The sequence below is a fragment of the Tamandua tetradactyla genome, chromosome 6, assembly GCF_023851605.1.
Source record: "Tamandua tetradactyla isolate mTamTet1 chromosome 6, mTamTet1.pri, whole genome shotgun sequence".
NCBI lineage: Eukaryota > Metazoa > Chordata > Mammalia > Pilosa > Myrmecophagidae > Tamandua > Tamandua tetradactyla.
The window spans coordinates 9,994,634-10,014,575 of record NC_135332.1 but is presented as its reverse complement, the minus strand read 5'-3'; the positions used below and the strand labels follow the sequence as shown (position 1 = coordinate 10,014,575).

General features: G+C 37.2%; 2 protein-coding genes across 9 annotated transcripts in view; one reads left to right on the top strand and one right to left on the bottom strand.

Moving 5' to 3' along the window:
* ABCA5 (ATP binding cassette subfamily A member 5) overlaps positions 1–19,942 on the top strand; it is a 167,166-nt gene that overhangs the window by 77,169 nt on the left and 70,055 nt on the right. For 6 of the 8 annotated variants that reach the window (XM_077163686.1, XM_077163682.1, XM_077163687.1 and 3 more), the window contains exons 2-4: positions 11,212–11,284; positions 17,364–17,480; positions 19,070–19,274. In XM_077163686.1, coding sequence (XP_077019801.1) covers positions 17,379–17,480; positions 19,070–19,274 — 307 coding nt within the window. In that variant the 5' untranslated portion in view covers positions 11,212–11,284; positions 17,364–17,378. Of the gene's footprint in view, positions 1–10,745; positions 10,797–11,211; positions 11,285–17,363; positions 17,481–19,069; positions 19,275–19,942 lie in introns of those variants that run through there. The other 2 variants (XM_077163683.1, XM_077163688.1) reach the window with 2 other exon arrangements.
* The window catches only part of LOC143687066 (uncharacterized), a 107,332-nt gene that overhangs the window by 53,923 nt on the left and 33,467 nt on the right, over positions 1–19,942 (bottom strand). The gene's annotated exons all lie outside the window — the stretch shown is intronic.

The following is a 19,942-nucleotide window of genomic DNA, read 5'->3' as shown; positions in this document are numbered from 1 at the left end:
GATTGGTCTATAGTTTTCTTTTTTTGTAATATCTTTGCCTGGTTTTGATATGAGGGTGATGCTGGCTTCATAGAATGAATTAGGTAGTTTTCCCTCCACTTCGATTTTTTTGAAGAGTTTGAGGAGAGTTGGTACTAATTCTTTCTGGAATGTTTGATAGAATTCACATGTGAAGCCATCTGGTCCTGGACTTGTCTTTTTAGGAAGCTTTTGAATGACTGATTCAATTTCTTTACTTGTTATTGGTTTGTTGAGGTCATCTATTTCTTCTTGAGTCAAAGTTGGTTGTCATGTCTTTCCAGGAACCTGTCCATTTCATCTAAATTGTTGTATTTATTAGCGTAAAGTTGTTCATAGTATCCTGTTATTACCTCCTTTATTTCTGTGAGGTCAGTAGTTATGTCTCCTCTTCCATTTCTGATCTTATTTATTTGCATCCTCTCTCTTCTTCTTTTTGTCAATCTTGCTAAGGGCCCATCAATCTTATTGATTTTCTCATAGAACCAACTTCTGGTCTTATTGATTTTCTCTATTGTTTTCATGTTTTCAATTTCATTTATTTCTGCTCTAATCTTTGTTATTTCTTTCCTTTTGCTTGCTTTGGGATTAGTTTGCTGTTCTTTCTCCAGTTCTTCCAAGTGGACAGTTAATTCCTGCATTTTTGCCTTTTCTTCTTTTCTGATATAGGCATTTAGGGCAATAAATTTGCCTCTTAGCACTGCCTTTGCTGCGTCCCATAAGTTTTGATATGTTGTGTTTTCGTTTTCATTTGCCTCGAGGTATTTACTAATTTCTCTTGCAATTTCTTCTTTGACCCACTCGTTGTTTAAGAGTGTATTGTTGAGCCTCCACGTATTTGTGAATTTTCTGGCACTCCGCCTATTATTGATTTCTAACTTCATTCCTTTATGATCCGAGAAAGTGTTGTGTATGATTTCAGTCTTTTTAAGTTTGTTAAGACTTGCTTTGTGACCCAGCATATGATCTATCTTTGAGAGTGATCCATGAGCACTTGAAAAAAAGGTGTATCCTGCTGTTGTGGGATGTAATGTCCTATAAATGTGTGTTAAGTCTAGCTCATTTATAGTAATATTCAGATTCTCTATTTCTTTACTGATCCTCTGTCTAGATGTTCTGTCCATCGATGAGAGTGGTGAATTGAAGTCTCCAACTATTATGGTATATGTGTCTATTTCCCTTTTCAGTGTTTGCAGTGTATTCCTCACGTATTTAGGGGCATTCTGGTTCGGTGCATAAATATTTATGATTGTTATGTCTTCTTTTTTAATTGTTGCTTTTATTAGTATATAGTGTCCTTCTTTGTCTCTTTTCACTGTTTTACATTTGAAGTCTAATTTGTTGGATATTAGTATAGCCACTCCTGCTCTTTTCTGGTTGTTATTTGCATGAAATATCTTTTCCCAACCTTTCACTTTCAACCTATGTTTATCTTTGGGTCTAAGATGTGTTTCCTGTAGACAGCATATAGAAGGATCCTGTTTTTTAATCCCTTCTGCCAGTCTATGTCTTTTGATTGGGGAATTCAGTCCATTAACATTTAGTGTTATTACTGTTTGGATATTTTCCTCTAACATTTTGCCTTTTGTATTATATATATCATATCTGACTTTCCTTCTTTCTACACTCTTCTCCATACCTCTCCCTTTTGTGTTTTCGTATCTGACTCTAGTGCTCCCTTTAGTATTTCTTGCAGAGCTGGTCTCTTGGTCACAAATTCTCTCAGTGACTTTTTGTCTGAGAATGTTTTAATTTCTCCCTCATTTTTGAAGGACAATTTTGCTGGATATAGGAGTCTTGGTTGGCAGTTTTTCTCTTTTAGTAATTTAAATATATCATCCCACTGTCTTCTAGCTTCCATGGTTTCTGCTGAGAAATCTACACATAGTCTTATTGGGTTTCCCTTGTATGTGATGGATTGTTTTTCTCTTACTGCTTTCAAGATCCTCTCTTTCTCTTTGACCTCTGACATTCTAACTAGTAAGTGTCTTGGAGAACGCCTATTTGGGTCTAATCTCTTTGGGGTGCGCTGCACTTCTTGGATCTGTAATTTTAGGTCTTTCATTAGAGTTGGGAAATTTTCAGTGATAATTTCTTCCATTAGTTTTTCTCCTCCTTTTCCCTTCTCTTCTCCTTCTGGGACACCCACAACACGTATATTTGTGCGGTTCAAATTGTCCTTCAGTTCCCTGATCCCCTGTTCAAATTTTTCATTTTTTTTCCCTATAGTTTTTGTTTCATTTCGGAATTCAGATGTTGCATCCTCCAAATCACTAATTCTATCTTCTGTCTCTTTAAATCTATCATTGTATGTATCCATTGTTTTTTCCATCTTTTCTACTTTATCCTTCACTTCCATAAGTTCTGTGATTTATTTTTTCAGTTTTTCTATTTCTTCTTTTTGTTCAGCCCATGTCTTCCTCATGTCCTTCCTCAATTTATCGATTTCATTTTTGAAGAGGTTTTCCATTTCTGTTCGTATATTCAGCATTAGTTGTCTCAGCTCCTGTATCTCATTTGAACTATTGGTTTGTTCCTTTGACTGGGCCATATTTTCAATTTTCTGAGCGTGATCCATTATCTTCTGCTGACGTCTGGGCATTTAGTCAGATTTCCCTGGGTGTTGGACCCAACAGGTTGAAAGATTTTTCTGTGAATTCTCTGGGTTCTGTTTTTCTTATCCTGCCCAGTAGGTGGCGCTCATGGCACACGTTTGTCTGCGGGTCCCACCAGTAAAAGGTGCTGTGGGTCCTTTAACTTTGGAAAACTCTTGCCCTGGGGGAGGTTCCCCAGCCGAAGCGGCTTGGAAGAGTGCCAGCTGGCCCAGGGATCCGAACGCAGGGAGGGTCGCTGGCCACCGCAGCCCGGGAGAGCACCTGTCCGAATCTCCTAATCGGCCCGGCGCGCCAAGCGTGGCGGGAGGGCGCCAGCTGCTGCGGCCTGGGAGAGTGCACCGTTCCCAGCCGGACCGGGAAGTCACGTGTTTGGAAGGGACCCCGGTCACCATTTTCCGCGGCCTAGGGATCTCTGATCCAATTCTCCCAGTTTGTCCGGGGGGCCACGTGGGGGGGGGGGATGCCAGCCACCGCGGCTTGAGGAGACCGCCTGTCCAGTTGTCTCAGCTGGCCCGGGAAGGAGGAAGGGAGGGACTCCGGCCGCTTGCCACCCCGGCCCGGGGAAGCCCGTGCCCCTCGGCGATCTCACTGGAGCGGGTTCTCTCAGCCAGTCAGCCGTTCCAGGATGGGGTATGCTGTCTTTTTTTTCTCTGTCGTGGCTCCGGAAGCTGTTCTGTCTCGTTTCTACTCCCCTAGTAGCTGTTCTGGAGGAGGAACTAAGATCCACGCATCTTACTAAGCTGCCATCTTCTCCGGAAGTCTGTATATATAAGCTTTTGATTAGAGTATCTCCACAGAGATGAGGCTCAGCCGGTTGTGAATGTGACCTTTAATTAGGTGGCAATGTGACTTCACCCATTCCAGGCATGTCTTGATTAGTTTATTGGAATCCTTTGAAAGAGGAAACGTTTTAGAGAGGGATAGAAACGACAGAAGCCTCAGAAATGACAGAAACAACAAAACTAACAGAGAAAGAGCTGACAGAAACTTCAGAGCAGAGCTGAGACAGGTGCTGACACTTGGAGAACAGAAACATGGATGTTTGTAAATACTTGGGGCCCCGCAGACCTCGCCATGAGATGTTAAGCAAACAAGAACCTGGAGAGAACCAAGAGAAACCAAGAGATGAAAACCAGCTCCAGAGAAGCAAAGTGAGAAACCTCCATACGGACAGAGACTGAATGCAACAGAGCCCAGGAGCAAGAGACCAGCTGACAGAGGTGTTTCAGACCATTCATCCTTTCTTGAGTGATGGTAACCTCTTGTTGGAGCCTTAATTTGGACACTTAACACTTCCTTAGAACTGTAAACTGTCCGGGACTTCTCGCTCAGCGTCAAGCCCCCGGCCGGCGAAGGGGACAGAGGAGAGAGAGACAGACGCAGACAAACCGACTTGAATGGCAGACACGAATCCGTAACACGCGGCGGTTGTGAGCACAGACCTTTACTGGAGCTAAGCTTGCATTCTTTGTAACAGGTTCCGCGCGGGCTAAAATACCCCACGGGGGAGCAACCTCTATGCGGCCGTCAGGTACGGCTCCCTGCGGGTCGTCTCGCTTTCCCCGTCCGGGTAACGCCTTTATATACAAAATCCAAACCCAATGGGCTAACGCCACGTATACAAGGGTGATTGGTAGACAGGGTTGGCGGGCGCGTACGTCATACGCGGAGGCAGGATGCGGGCGCCATCTTGGCTCACTCGATGGGCGGGGGGAGCTCTAGAGCAGGCTGCAGCGTGTCCACTAGGCCCGACCCGGGAGGCGGCTCTCCACAGTAAACTCATAACTTATTAAATTTCCGTTTTAAAAGCCATTCTAGTTCTGCCATACTGCATTTCGGCAGCTTGCAAAGTTGAGCAGTCAGCATTAACAAACCAATACACCCTTCTATTATTAACTCTTTGTATAGGCATCATACTTTTTTTTTTTAAACATGGGCAGGCACCGGAAATCGAACCCGGGTCCTCGGGCATGGCAGGCAAGCATCCTTACCTGCTGAGCCACCGTGGCCCGCCCCAGGTATCATACTTTTGAAGTAGTTCACAAAAGAACGTATAGTCAAAGAGCTAATTGGTGAACTACATAGCTTTAAGTAACTCCTTTCAATCATATTCAACTTTAATATGGCACTATTCCTTATAAATCCACTAATGAACTACCATCACCTCTAACCATTCCTATTCTTTGAAATTCGATTTTGTTAACTAAGCTGTATGTATTATGGTATATACATATGGTATAGGTAGGTAACCATTCCCCCTTCTCTAGCATTTGTCTATCTCTAGGTCACCTATATTCTATATTTTAAGACTCCAAGTTTATATTTTACAAGGGAGTCATGTTAGTAAAATCATATAGTATCTATCCTTTTGTGTCTGGCTTATTTTGCACAGTATTATGCCCTCAAGTTTCATCCATGTTGTCATATGCTTCAGGACCTCAATTTTCCTTACTGCTATATTATATTCCATCATACGTATATACCACATTTTGTTTATCCACTCTTCTGTTGATGGGCACTTGAGTTGTTTCCATCCTTTGGCAATTGCTGAATAATGCTGCTATGAACATCTGTGTTCAAATGTATGTTCTGTTTGTGACACTTCTTTCAGCTCTTCTGGATATATACTGAGTAGTGGTATTGCTGGGTTGTAGGGCAATGTGATATGTAGTTTTCTAAGGAATCACCAGGAAGTTTCTTTTAATGTTGTTTAGTCTCCTCCACCATTTCCAACTCTGCCATGAGCTTGTATTAATTCTACCGCTGAGTGAGCTGCTAGATATGGCTCCTTCAGTAAGATTCATTTCCCACTTAAAGCCAAGATTAAGTAGAGTACAGCCAGATTTCCTTTTATTCTTTTGAACAGCATAATATAAGGCTGTAAAGATTGGGATAATTAAAAGGAATCATAGTATAGACATATAAAATTTAGTACTCTGTGCTAAACATGGAGTTACCCACATTCTAAGGAAAAGCATCTGGGAAGTTAAACCCTTGTGTCCCTTTTCTGGCCATATCTCATTTCTAACTTTGCCACCCTTTTCTCAGATAAACATGTTTGTTAGCAGCACCACTTTCATGTCACCTGTGCTGTGTGACTCTCCTCCTTTCTTTCAGGAACCTTATTTCCCTACCCAGTTAAGATATAATTAGCTTACGTGTCTCATCTCATACACTATTCCTTTATCATTGGGTGAGGAATAGTCCTGCCTGCCCACATCCTCCCTCTATCCTAATTTCCCTTCCTCCACTCCCTGTTAGAATAGTCATTTAAGTCCTTTGGCATTACAAGTCCTGCAGAACAGTGCAGGGGTGAGGAGAGGGGACTTTTGCAGTTACCTAATATGAGTTTGTAGCACTCCTTGTTTATTTTAGTTTTTCCTTCTGTCTTCTCAAAGGGACAAATGTTAATTCTCAGAGACAGTGTGGTTTCAGCAGTTGAAGGGAAATAAAATATTTTCCTAAGCACCCAGTAATTTCCAAGGATCTTTTATATTAGAGTTCGTACTTCATTTTATTATACAGTATTATTGCTTGATTTATTCTCCATTTCCATTTTCAAATTGGACCTGCTTAGACACTAGGTTGGGAGGGTGAGGAGGGCACAAAGTTTCGTTGATTAGTGAGTTTACAAAGGCCCGACTATATAGAATTGAGATTACTGTTTAGATGAAAAATTGAACTTTAAAGATTAATGAAAAATATATTTTAAGAATGTTTCATTCTCTTTCATTCAACCAAATCAGCTGTTTCATGATGAAGAAAATAAGCAGTCAATTATGTTTTCTTCTTTAAGATGTTTTGTTTTCATAAATTTGGAAAGATAGAAGTTCAGACTTATTGAAATTTAGTATTTTCATATGAGTAGACTAGAGCTTTTGAATATAAGAATCATCAAATTATTTAGCTCAGTCATAATACTGACTCATCTATATAATTTCATAACAGATTTCATATTTTCCTTTTCATCATTTTTTCTTTGTCCTTTTGCCATCTGTTCTGGGGAATGTCCTTGACTCTACAATCTAATTCACTTATTTGCCTTCACATGCAATTATTCTGTTGTTTGTCCCATCTAGTGAAGTTGTTATTTCTACCAGCCAATTATCTTCAAGTTCTGTTTTTTTTTTTCTTACTTGCCTTGTTCTTGTTTCATAAATATGATATTTTCTATTATCCCTTTTAGGATATTAATTATACTACTGTTATATAGAGTAGCAGTCAACATATATATATTACTTACCTTGTACAGGTACATTTTCAGTGTTACATGTGTTAATTCTTTTAATCATTGTAACAACCCAAAGAGGTGGATGCTATTATTACTTCATTTTACAGGTGAGAGATTTAAGGTATAGAAAAGTAACTTGCCCAAAGACTTCAAGTAGTAAGTAGCAGAGCAAGGATTCATATGTAGTCAGTTTGGCTACAAGGATCTCACTCTTAACCATTATACTATCCTACTTTAGTTCTTTTGGTTGTTGATTTTGGTGCCTCTTCTTCGCAGTATGGTTTTTCTACATATGGTAACTGATTCAGGTTCCTACGCTCAACTTTATGTTTGAGATTCTCTTTAAATATATTTGAAGATGCTGTCTATGCTTACTGCACCTTTTTTTCTTTGATTATGTATATGTTTTGGAGGAGGGGAATATACTGCCAGATCTGGACACAGCAATTCCTGGGAGTCAGCAACCACCTATGGGCTTGTACTGTCTCTCAATACAAATATCCATACCTACTATACCAAACAGGAAGAAGATAAAGAACTAGGGTTTGGATTTTTACTGGCAGTTCAAGCTGTTCTTTTTGTTTATTTTTAATACTTTTATTGACAGATCTTCACACATATACAGTCTATACATGATGTACGCAATACCATGACATATGTGTGTTCATCACCATAATTGGGTTTAGGACATTTGCATCACTCCAGAAAAGGAAATAAAAAGAAAAAACTCATACAAATCCTATACCCCTTGCCCCTCCCTCTCATTGACCACTAGTATGTCCGTCTATCCAGTTTGGTTTACCCCTTATCATGGTCAGGTTCATGTATCAACTTAGCCAGCTGGTGGTGCCCAGTTGTCTGGTCGTGCAAGCGCTGGCCTGTTTATTGCTATGAGGACATTGCATGGACTTAAATCCCGACCACATTGGCTGCATCCACAGCTGACTGCATTTGCAATCAAGGGAGTGTCTTCTACAATGAGTGATACTTAATCTAATCACCAGAAGGCTTTTAAGCAGGATTCAGAAGACAATCGCTCTTCCTGCTTCAACCAGCCAACTTCTCCTAAGAGTTCATTGAGAACCTTCTTTGGAGCTGCCAGCTCGTGGCCTTCCCTACAGATCTTGAACACTTACATCCCACAGTTGCCCATCCAGCCTCTCCTGAGAGTTCGTTGAGGGCTTTCATTGGTGCTGCCAGCTTGCAGCCTGCCCTGTAGATCTTGGACTCTTACATCCCCATGGTTACGTGAGACACTATTATAAATTTTGTGTTTACAGATATCTCTTGCTGATTCTCTTTCTCTAGAGAACCCTAGCTAATATACCCCTTACCACCCCTATTACTTATTTATTTTTTATCTATACTTTTTTACACATCTGTCCACACCCTGGATAAAGAAAGCATCAGACACAAGGTTTTCATAATCCCACAGTCATATTGTAAAAATTATACCATTATACAATCATCTTCAAGAATCAGAGTACTGGAACACAGCTCAACAGTTTCAGGTACTTCCCTTCAGCCACTCCAATACACCATAAACTAAAAAGGGATATCTATATAATATATAATAATAACCACCAGCATAATCTTTCAACTCAGTTTGAAATCTCTTAGCCACTGGAACTTTGTTTCATTTCTCTCCTCCCCATTTTGGTCAAGAAACCTCTCTCAATCCCAGCTCATTCCGGGAGTTCTGTCATATGTTGCCAGGGAGATTTACACCCCTGGAAGTCATTATCCCATGTAAGAGGGGTGAGCAGTGAGTTTACCTGCCAAATTGGCTTAGAGAGAGAGAGAGAGAGAGACCATCTGAGCAACAAAAGAGGTTCATCAAAAGAGGTTCTCTGGGGATGACTGTTGGGCCTGATTTTAAGTAAGCTTAGCCTTTTCTTTGCAGGAATAAGTTTCATAGGGGCGAACCCCAAGATTGAGGGCTCAGCCTATTTGGTTGTCCCCACTACTTGTGAGAATGTCAAAAAATTCTCTAAATGGGGAAGTTGAATATTTCCTCCTTGCTCCCCAGTCATCTAAGGGGATTTTGCGAATACTTCTTTATTCACTGCCCAGATTACTCTGGGATATATCGGGGCATTACACTAACCTGGACAAACCAACAAGATCTCACGCCCTATTCAAGATTCCGTGTACTTATGGTGTTCAACTAAACTGACCATACAAGTTAACTTAGGTAATGTGCTACCCAAAATACAAATTTTTACCAACTAAACATCTCTCCCTTTGTTCTCACAGAGAAGTTGAAGTTTTAAAATACAGATGATATCATCCTTTACCTTGTATTCTGATCTACTCCAGTCCTGTCTGGATCAGCGTCATTCATATCTTTAGTCAAAGTCTGATCCCTTTTTCAACTTTTTAAACAGCTCCTATATGGGGTAGTGCTGACTTTCGTAGTTTCAGAGCTCAAACTCTGAGTTTCAGGTGTCACATAAATACCTGAAGTTTCCTTAACAAGGTATTGTTTAAATTAAAAATAGAAATCTTCTTATAGTTATCAAATTGAAATAGATATGGTATATCTTTTTTTATAAATTATTCAATAAATTATTAGCTCACTTTTTGTTTGCATTGATTTTTAATCTTTTTTTTTGTGGGGGAAGAGACTAAAGTAGTTGTCAAATGAAGATAGATCACCTCTTAATATCAGATTGATGAGATTATCTGGCCAAAAAGTAGAAAATATTGCCTGAGAAACCTGGGCACAGAGTGTCTAGAGCATTTGACAAAGGGAAAGTCATCAGGGAACACACACACACACAAACACAAAACAAAAACCCAGAATTCACTGATAATAGAGTCCAGGGATGAAAGGAAAATAGCCTGAAAGTGCCTTTAATTAATCAAGGAACTTTGTGTTTCAGAAGAAAGAGGACATAAAACTAAGGATATAAGGGGCAATGAAGTGGCTTCTTTGGTCATTGTATGTTATCTTTGGCAGAAACATTTTTCTGTTAATACTATTTTAAAGGTCCTTAAAAACTTTTCTTTAAAAACTTATCTACCCCTGTACACTCCCATTAATATCAGAGGAGAAGCAAACAGATGATTTTAAATGTACTCTTGTTTTTCCCACACTCCACTTTGAAGCTCACTAGTCTTGCTGTCCTTATGAGTGTTCTAATGAAGAATAACTGTTGGATATATCTAATAATATTAGATATTCTATTAGATAATAGAGTAACACATTATACTGTTATATTGGTTAAGATTTTTTGTTTGCACGAAATGGAATCTGATTCTGATTAGCTGAAGTGAAAACAAAAAATATATAGGGAGAATAGTAGGGCATTTCACATACTCCAAGGAAGAAAAATCAAGTAGGCCTAATAGGTATCCAGACACTAACAGGGAACCTCAGTAGCAAGAATTTATTAACTTTCTTTTTTAAATGTTACCAGTAGCTCAGTTTCTATGACTCCTGGTCTCTAGATCTCTTAGTTAAGAATTCCATATTGCCAGGACAGTATTTAACTGATAAAGCTCAGAGATAGTGGCGGTGGTTGTGGTGGTTATGGTTTGTGTTTGTGTGTTGGAATGGTTGGTGAGGGAGTTATGATTTAGTTCAGCTTTAAAAAGCACTGACTAGGGGTCGGGTGTGTGTTGTCAAGTTCAAGTAGTTCACACAAGGCTATTAAAGACACAACCCTGAGTTCATGGAGCAGTTCTCAAAGAAAGAAAAATATTGTGAGTCCATCAGCTATTCTAAGACCTATCTGTTATCTAAAAATGAGGAATTAAGTATGCGGCATTCAATTTCAATGAATAATTTAGTAGTGCCAGCTGAACCAATGTATTTTGGCAAAGAACTTGAGAATGGTCTTGCTGCGTTAGTTAATGTTTCTATGTTTGTTTTGCAGCAATTGGACTTGAATGAGTGTGGTTTTCATTCCTTTTTAGACAGGGGGTAGGTATGATTACCAGTTCTTTACTGAATCTGTTATTATATTAATGAAGTTCTTTGAAAAATTTAGTTTTAAATTTCTCTATTCTTGCCTGCTTTTTTAAAAATGGAGTTTTGGTTTGCTGCTTTTAATTTACTCATTTAATATTTTTACTTTATGTCTATTTGTCTTAATACATATATTTTTATTATATAAGTACTACATATTAATGGGAAAATTGCAATTACAGAGAAAAGCACATGGAAAGTAAAATTTGCCTATAATCCCATTCTTAAAAATCTCTTTTGTGTATCTCTGTAGTCTGCCTTCTGTGCATAATATAAAGTAGGATACTTATTTAAACTAGACTTTAATTGTATAATATTTACTTTTTTGGAGAAGACAAAATACCTCTAAAACATTTCTTGCTTTTTTTGTACAGGTAGAAACAGTCAAGCCAAATTGGAGCATATTGTCCTTGTTTTGGAGGGGAATCACATCTTGGCTACCATAAGGTAGGTTCAAATACAACAAAGCAGCACCATTTGCTCTGGAAGAAGACTTCACAAGAACATTTTTTAAGTTTTCCCTAGGCCGTTCTCTCAGTACCTCTTGATATACAGAGATCCTAGGTTACTAGGGTAAGCAAATTTGAATAGGGACCGTAGAGATTGAAATCGAGACTCTAGTCACTTCTCTTTTGAGTCTAGCTTTAATAAAACGTCTTCGAAGTATTGAGATGGTTCCAACTGAGGTCTGCTGTCAGGAAAGGAATCCCAGGCCCTCCAAAAGGGTAAATTCACCCTAGAAGAGAGAGTCTGGACTTGGACTTGTGACATATATACAATGATTAATATCATACAGTTTTTTTCTTTTTTTTGCATGGGCGTGCACCAGCAATGCAGGCGAGAACTCTGCCTGCTGAGCCACCGTGGCCTGCCCCATGATTTGTTTTATGTCTTTCTGTTATAGTACATTCAATTTATCTACATGTTTTTTCTATCTCATTATCACTTATTTTTAAAATAAAATATTTTAATTTAACTAAAATTGCTAAACTACAAGAAGCTAATAAAGTAGAAAATATGGATCAGCAGTTAAATGTCTAGTCTCTATTCCTGAATCGTCTACACTTACATATACTATTTTTTTTAAGAGACAGGATCATATTACATACAACCTGCTCTTGAAATAAGAAATCAGGTACTTATTTCTATATCAATAGCTGTCACTCTATTACTGTACATTATTTACATTGACTATGTAATATTTCATTTTTTATATGCACATTTACTAATGAAGACCTGGGTTTTTACCAGTAATTCAGTTCTGCATTGAAGTTTTTTTGTCATAAATCTTTACATCTTTGACCTAGAATTTCTGTCAGCCATAAATTTAAAATTCTGATAAATGTTAGATTGTCTTACATAAAAGGTGTGCCAATTTTATAGTATTACAGAATGTTTAAGACTACTCTTCCTACAGTCTTCTATTGGCTGATCAATCTTGTAATTATTTGATGGTCTGATAAGCAAAACTGTATCTCATTGTTTGAATGTTTATATCTTTTGTTACTAATAGAGGTGGAGCATCTTTCATATACTGAGATCCAATTGGTTAATTGTATTGTTCAGTTCTTCTATACCTTTGCTTATTTTCTATTTACTAGTTTTATTGCAGAGAGAGGGGTGTTTATTTTTCCAAGTAAAATTGTGACTTTATCTATTTTGCCTTTCATTTCTATCAGTTTTTGCTTCCTATTTTGAAGCTCTGTTGTCAGAGACATACAATTTTGGAATTATGTCTTCTTGGTGAATTGACCCTTCTTTGTGCAATACCCCTTTTTATCCCTGGTGATTTTGTTTTCTCCGAAGTCTATTTTAGTCATAGTATAGCCATCTGTTCTAGTTTGCAAACTGCTGGAATGCATATTATAAAGGGAATTAAGTAAGTTACAAGTTTACAGTTCTAAGCCTATAAAAATTTCCAAACTAAGGCATCCAGGGAAAGATCCTTAATTCAAGGAAGGGCTGATATGTCAGGAACACCTCTGTCAGCTGGGTAGTTACATGGCTGGCATCTGCTGGTCCCTTGCTTCTGAGCTTTGTTGCTTCCAGCCTCTGTTCCTGTGGGGGTTCCTCACTTGGCCTTCTCTGGGGTTGGCTTTCATCTCCTGACTTCCCTTGGCTCTGTTCAGATTCTGACTTACTCATATGATGTTTGCTAGGCTCTAAGCATCTCCAAACATCAGTGTCTCTGTTCTCCAATTGTTGTCATCTGTGTTATCTCTGCTCTGTTCGCTCTGTTCTGTCAGCTGTGAGGTGTCTGTTGTTTCTGACTCTCTAAAATGTTTCCTCTTTTTTTTTTTAATTAATAAAATCAATCAACATACAACACCAACATTCTTAACATATGAACATCCCGTACTTTGTGCAATCACTGGCTCACAATATTATCACATAGTTGTGTATTCATCACTATGATCATTTCTCAGAACATTTACGTCACTCCAGAAAAAGAAATAAAAAGAAAAAACTCATACACACCATACCCCTTACCCCTCCTTCTCATTGACCACTAGTATTTCCTGCTACCCAATTTATTTTAGCATTTGTTCCCCCTATTATTTATTTATTTTTAATCCATATTTTTAACTCATCTGTCCATACCATAGATAAAAGGAGCATCAGAACAAAGTTTTCACAATCACACAGTCACTTTTGAAAGCTATATCAGTATACAATCATCTTAAAGAAACATGGCTACTAGAACACAGCTCTATAGTTTCAGGTACTTCCCTGTAGCCTCTCGAATACACCTTAAACTAAAAAGGGGTTTTCTATATAACACATAAGAATAACCTCCAGGATAACGTCTCAACTCTATTTGAAATCTCTCAGCCACTGACACTTTGTCTCATTTCTCTCTTCCCCCTTTCACTCGAGAAGGTTTTCTCAATCCCTTGATGCTGAGTCCCAGCTCATTCTAGGATTTCTGTCCCACGTTGCCAGGGAGGTTTACACCCCTGAGAGTCATGTGCCATATAGAGAGGGGAAGGGCATTGAGTTTGTTTTCGTGTTGGCTAAGAGAGAGACCACATCTGAGCAACAAAACAGGTTCTCTGGGGGTGACTCTTAGACCTAATTTTAAGTAGGCTTAGTCTATCCTTTGCAGGGATAAGTTTCATATGAACAAACCCCAAGATTGAGGGCTTGGCCTATTGATTTTGTTGTCCTCACTGCTTGTGAGAATATCAGACCTTCTCCAAATGGGAAAGTTGAATTTCCCCCCTTTCTCATCATTTTGCAAATACTTTTTTATTCACTGTTCAAATCCCTCTGGGATTTATCAGGGCATCACTCTGGACAAACTTACAAAATCTCATGTCCTACTCAAGGTTCCATGTACTTATGGTATTGAGTTATATTAGGAGACGTACTAGTCAAAATATAAATTTTGTAACACATAAACATTTTTTACTTTAATCTCACACATAAGTTAAAGTTTTAAAATATAAATTACCGTCTATTTTCAACACCCTGCAATATTGACATTCCTTCGTTCTTCCTCATGCAAAAACTTTTTTAATTTGTGCATTTAGTCGCTATCATTGTACACTCTAGGCATTCCTAGATTGTATCATCTTAGTCTTTATCGTCTATCTTTCCTTTTGATTTCACTTGTGCCCCCACTGTCTTCCTCTGTCATTCTCATGTTCAGTTTCATTCAGTGTACTAACATTGTTGGATTATATTTAGGTATTATTGTGCTATCCATTTCTGAATTTTTACAGTCAGTCCTGTTGCACAATCTGTATCTCTTCAGCTCCATTTACCCAATACCTACCCTATTGCTATCCTGATGGTCTCTGTTCTTAACTGAAATCGTCCAAGTTCATTCATTAATGTTAGTTCATATCAGTGAGACCAGACACTATTTGTCCTTTTGTTTCTAGCTAATCTCACTGAGCATAATGTCCTCAAGGTCCATCCATGTTGGTACATACTTCATAACTTTATTCTATCTTACAGCTGCGTAATATTCCATCGTATGTATCTACCACAGCTTGTTTAACCACTCGTTTGTTGATGGACATTTGGACAGTTTGTTTAAGCACTCGTTTGTTGATGGACATTTGGACTGTTTCCATTTCTTGACAATTGTAAAGAATGCTGCTATAAACCGTGGTGTGCAAATGTCCGTTTCTGTCCTTGCACTCATGCCCTCTGAGTAGACCCCTAGCAATGGTATTGCTGGATCATATGGCAATTCTATATTTAGCTTCCTGAGGAACCGCCAAACTGCCTTCCGCAGTGGTTGTACCATTTTACATAAAATGTTTTCTCTTTTGAAGAATTCTAGTAAACTAATCAAGGCCCACCTTGAGTGGGTAGAGTCACATCTCCATCTAAAAAGGCCACACCCACAAGTGGGCATGCCACATCTCCATGGATACAATCTAATCAAAAACTTCTACATTAAATATTGAATCACTATTAAAAGCAACCGCTGTCTCCACAAGATTGAATCAGGATTAAAACATGGCTTTTCTGGGATAATATTTTCAAACCAGGACATCATCCCAGCTTTTTTTTAAATTAGTATTTACACGATATATCTTCTTCCATTCTTATGTTTTTAAACTACCTATATCATTATATATGAGTGCATTTTTTTGTAGTCATTGTATAGTTGGTTCGTTTTCTTTGTATTTCGTTTGGATAATCTGTCTTTTACTTGGTGTTTTTAGACCTTTTGCATTTAATGTAGTTATTGATATGTTTGGTTTTAGGTTTAACATTTTATTATTTGCTTTTTGGTTTTCCCTCTATTTTTGTTTTCCTCTGTTTTACCTTTCTTGCTTTTGGGTTATTCAAACAATTTTCAGTATTCTGTTTTAATTTTTCTATTGTGTCTTTGGTAATATCCCTTTGAATGTTTTTTTTTTTTTAATAGAGGTTCCTGTAGGAGTAACAACATATGTGCATAACCCTTCACAGTCTACTTAGTATCATTATTCTGCCACTCTATGTAGTAACCTCACTTCCATAAGGTCCCTTTATACTGCTGCTTTGTTCAAATAGTCTTATATATTGTATCTATTTACATTCCCTTCAGACAAAGTTGTAATTTTCTCCTTCAGCTGTCAAACATATTTAGGAGAACTCAAGAGCAAAATAGTCTATTATATTTACCCAAAGCTTTACCATTTTTGTTGTTCTTCACTCATTCTTCATGTTTCAGATTTTCATCCTGTATTATTTTCCTTCTCCCTACGAAATTTCTTCAGTAATTGTGTAACGAATGTTTACCATCCATGGATTTTCTTAGTTTTTCTTCATCTGAGAATATCTGTCTTTCGCTTTCCTTCCTGACAGATATTTTCACAGTATTTTTGACATAAAATTCTGGTTGACACGTATTTTCTTTTAGCACTTTAAAAGTATGTGCTTCTTTCAGTTTGCCAAGAATTTCTTATGAGAAATCTACCCTCATTCAAATAATTATTCCTCTATAAGTCATGCACTGTTGTTCTCTGACTGATTTCAAGATTTTTCATTACCTTTATCTTTCAAGTTTGTTTATGATATTTATGGGCATGGATTTCCTTTGGTTTATCCTGTTTGGCATTCCATGAGCTTCTTGAACCTGTAGGTTTATATTTCTTGCTAAATTTGGAACATTTTCAGCCATTGATTCTTTAAATATTTTTTCGTACTCTTTCTTCTCTCCTTCTGGGGTTCTGATAACATGAATGCTAGACTTTTTATTATTATCCCATCAGTTTCCAAGGCTGTTATAATTTTTTAAATAATTTTTTCTCTGCTGTTCAGTTTGGATAATCTCTGTTATATCTGTCAAATTCACTTAGTCTTTTTCTGTTGTTTCCATTTTATTTTCAAGCACATTGTACCTTTTCATTTTTAACTTGGTGTACACCATGGGTAGACTATGTATATGAAGATTTGTCGATAAAAATATATTTTTTAAAAGTACTGTAGCAAGAAACAGCAAACACTCTTGAAATCAGTGAAAAATAAAAACGCTCAACAAAGAAACAAGATATAAAGTAGAACAAAAAAAATTTTAGAACAATAAAAGACAAGTAAAGTTAAAAAGAATTTTAGCTGAAGTAGGCTTTCATTGCTGTAGTTTGCTGTTGTTTGTCACTGTCACTGTGGGATTGCTTGGGGTCTGGGGTAAAGGAGAATGCAGAAATGCAGAAATAACTGATAATGCTCATTCTCCCTGAGCATTAAGAGCTCTCAAGCCAGAACTAGAGGACTTCTTTTTGAACTCTCTGTGTCCTAACACACAGTGCACTGCATTCAGTCTGGGGGATGTGGAGAACAAATGGTAAGCTCACTGGTGACTAGGTCATATTTTGAATTCTTATTTTTTCTCCCATTTAGTCTGCTACTATTTATTTTCAGAGTCCTCAGATTGATGCTCCATACATCTGTCAGGTAGGAGAGAAAACTTAGAGTGCACTTAACTTCATCTTACCTGGAACTGAAACCTCTGTTTTTACTGTTAAAAATGGCATATGCTTTACCATGTGGTTCCAGTAGTTGTTTTTTTTTCCTTTAATAGGTTGATCCAGAAAACATGGCCACTGCAATTAGGGAGGTAGGAGTTTGGAGACAAACCAGAACACTTCTACTGAAGAATTATCTAATTAAATGCAGGACAAAAAAAAGTAGTGTTCAGGTATGTTAAATGATTCTTTCTATATCTTGTTACCATTTACTTTTATATATTCTGTCCTTAAGAGATGATTTATTTTTCTGGGTACATTTTTTTTGTGTGTGGGGGTCATATTTCATTCTTTTCCATGTGAGTATCCTGTAATTGCAGCACCATCTGTTGAGGTGTTTTTTTTGGGGGGGAGGGTGGAGTGCATGGGCTAGGAGTCGAACCTGGGTCTCCCACATGGCCAGTGAGAATTATACCACTGAACTACCTTTGCATTCCCCGGGTACATTTTTATTATAATTTTTTTTCCTTAGCTCGCTTTCACTTACTTGTAAAGTAAAATCTTGTATTAGCCCAAGAAAAATACCTGAATTACCTAATGCTTTCCCTTTTTTTTTTTTTTTTTTTAATGTGGCCACGCAGCAGGAAATGAACCCAGGTCTCCAGCATGGCAGGCGAGAACTCTGCCTGCTGAGCCATCATAGCCTGCCCATCTAATACTTCCTAAATATTAAAAATTTTAATAATGGTTCCTGAATTGAGTTAATTTCTAACATAAGTACTTAATTTTTAATAAGTATTTAGGCATGCATTTCCCAAGGTAATGTTTCATGTGGACTAACATTCCACAGATAATTTTATGGACCATGGGCCATTCTTCCATAGTTTTATTCTGCCTGCCCTCCCATATTATGGACTCTGGATTGAATTGCCCAAGATTACTAAAATTATCTTACTTATTTATACCCACAAGCATAATTATCTTTTTTTTTTTTTTTTAACATGGGCAGGCACCAGGAATCGAACCTGAGTCCTTGGGCATGGCAGGAAAGCACTCTTACCTGCTGAGCCACCATGGCCCGCCCAAGCATAATTATCTTTAAAGATAAAAGAGGTAGGGTGGGCAATGATGGCTCAGTGGCAGAGTTCTCGCCTGCCATGCTGGAGACCTTGGTTCGTTTCCCAGTGCCTAGCCATATAAAAAAAAAAAGATAAAAGAGTTAAAAGAAGGCAAAAACAAGATGAAATAAAAGTTCATCCCTAATAAAGCTGACCGTAGAACTTAACTGAGTGTACAGTGTTTTTCATTTGTTTGTTTTTTGGCATGGCCACGCTCCAGAAATCAAATGAGTATATAGGAATAGTAGTATAAGTTTAGGTATAAGTTACGTATGAGTTCTAATTCAGAACTGAAGGCTATTTTCATGATGATCTCAAAGGACTAGTGGGAAGTTACTATAAATAAATTTTACAGAGTAAATTTGTTATGTTTTACATCAGTAATCTAAGATATTTAAATAATAGCTTTTATATCACCGTAATTTATATGACGACTACTAAAATTTAGTGGAACTGAATATAAGGGAAAACTACCTAATATATCCATTTCATTAGGTAAGATGCTTAGAACAGTATTTCTTTTGGTATGAAATTACTTTTATTAAGGCTGCTTGTACTTAGAAAAGACCATCCGAATTCATCATGTTTTAACTTAGAATTATAACTTAGAATTAGTTATAGTATTACATAGAAATTATGAATTATGATGATTTTTATGCCATTGTTATACATTGTAATCACTTTGCTTCTTTTCTTTATTATAGGAAATCCTTTTTCCGCTATTTTTTTTATTTTGGTTAATATTAATTAGCATGATGCATCCAAATAAAAAATATGAAGAAGTACCTGATATAGAACTTAACCCTTTGGACAAATCTATCCTCTCTGTCCTAACTCTTGGCTATACTCCAGTGACTAATATTACAAGAAACATTATGCAAAAAGTATCTACCGATCACCTTCCTGATGGTATTTATGAACTTATATATGTACTCTCTCTATAAACTGAAATGTCTTCAGTATTTATCTACTTGTTTTACTGAGTAAATAACATTCTTGATATGGTTTTACTGACTTACTAAAATCATTTAATTCTGCTGCTTTCTATTTCTCATGAAACATCAATTCATCTTCCGGCAATAGGAAGCATATTTTATGTCTTTTCTTATTTTATATTAAAATCTTAGACCATTTATATAAAATTGTTGAGTAATACTTTTATAAGATAAAAGATCTTGGAATATTTCATTTTCATTCTGACTCATGTAATAATTAGAGCTGGAAATATATGCTAAAAATAATAAAGCAGTAATTTTTTCAGATAGCCAAGCCTGGATCAGAAACGTTGAGAACGTACTTCATTGGTAATTCTGAGTAGGAGAAAATGATATACATCAAAGAAATCCAGATCAGTTTTTATTAAAGAGAGGTAGCAAAGTGATAGGTACACAAAGATTTTTTAAGTTTTATGTTTTTTACAACAGAACTGTCTGAAAATGGGATATATACATACATTTCAATATGACTTATAGAATATTGAATTAATCCTCTCTTTATTCAGGTCAGTCCTGAAGTTCTACATTCACCTTAAAGGTCTGGGAAATCATGTTAATTGACATTTAAAAATATTTTATAAT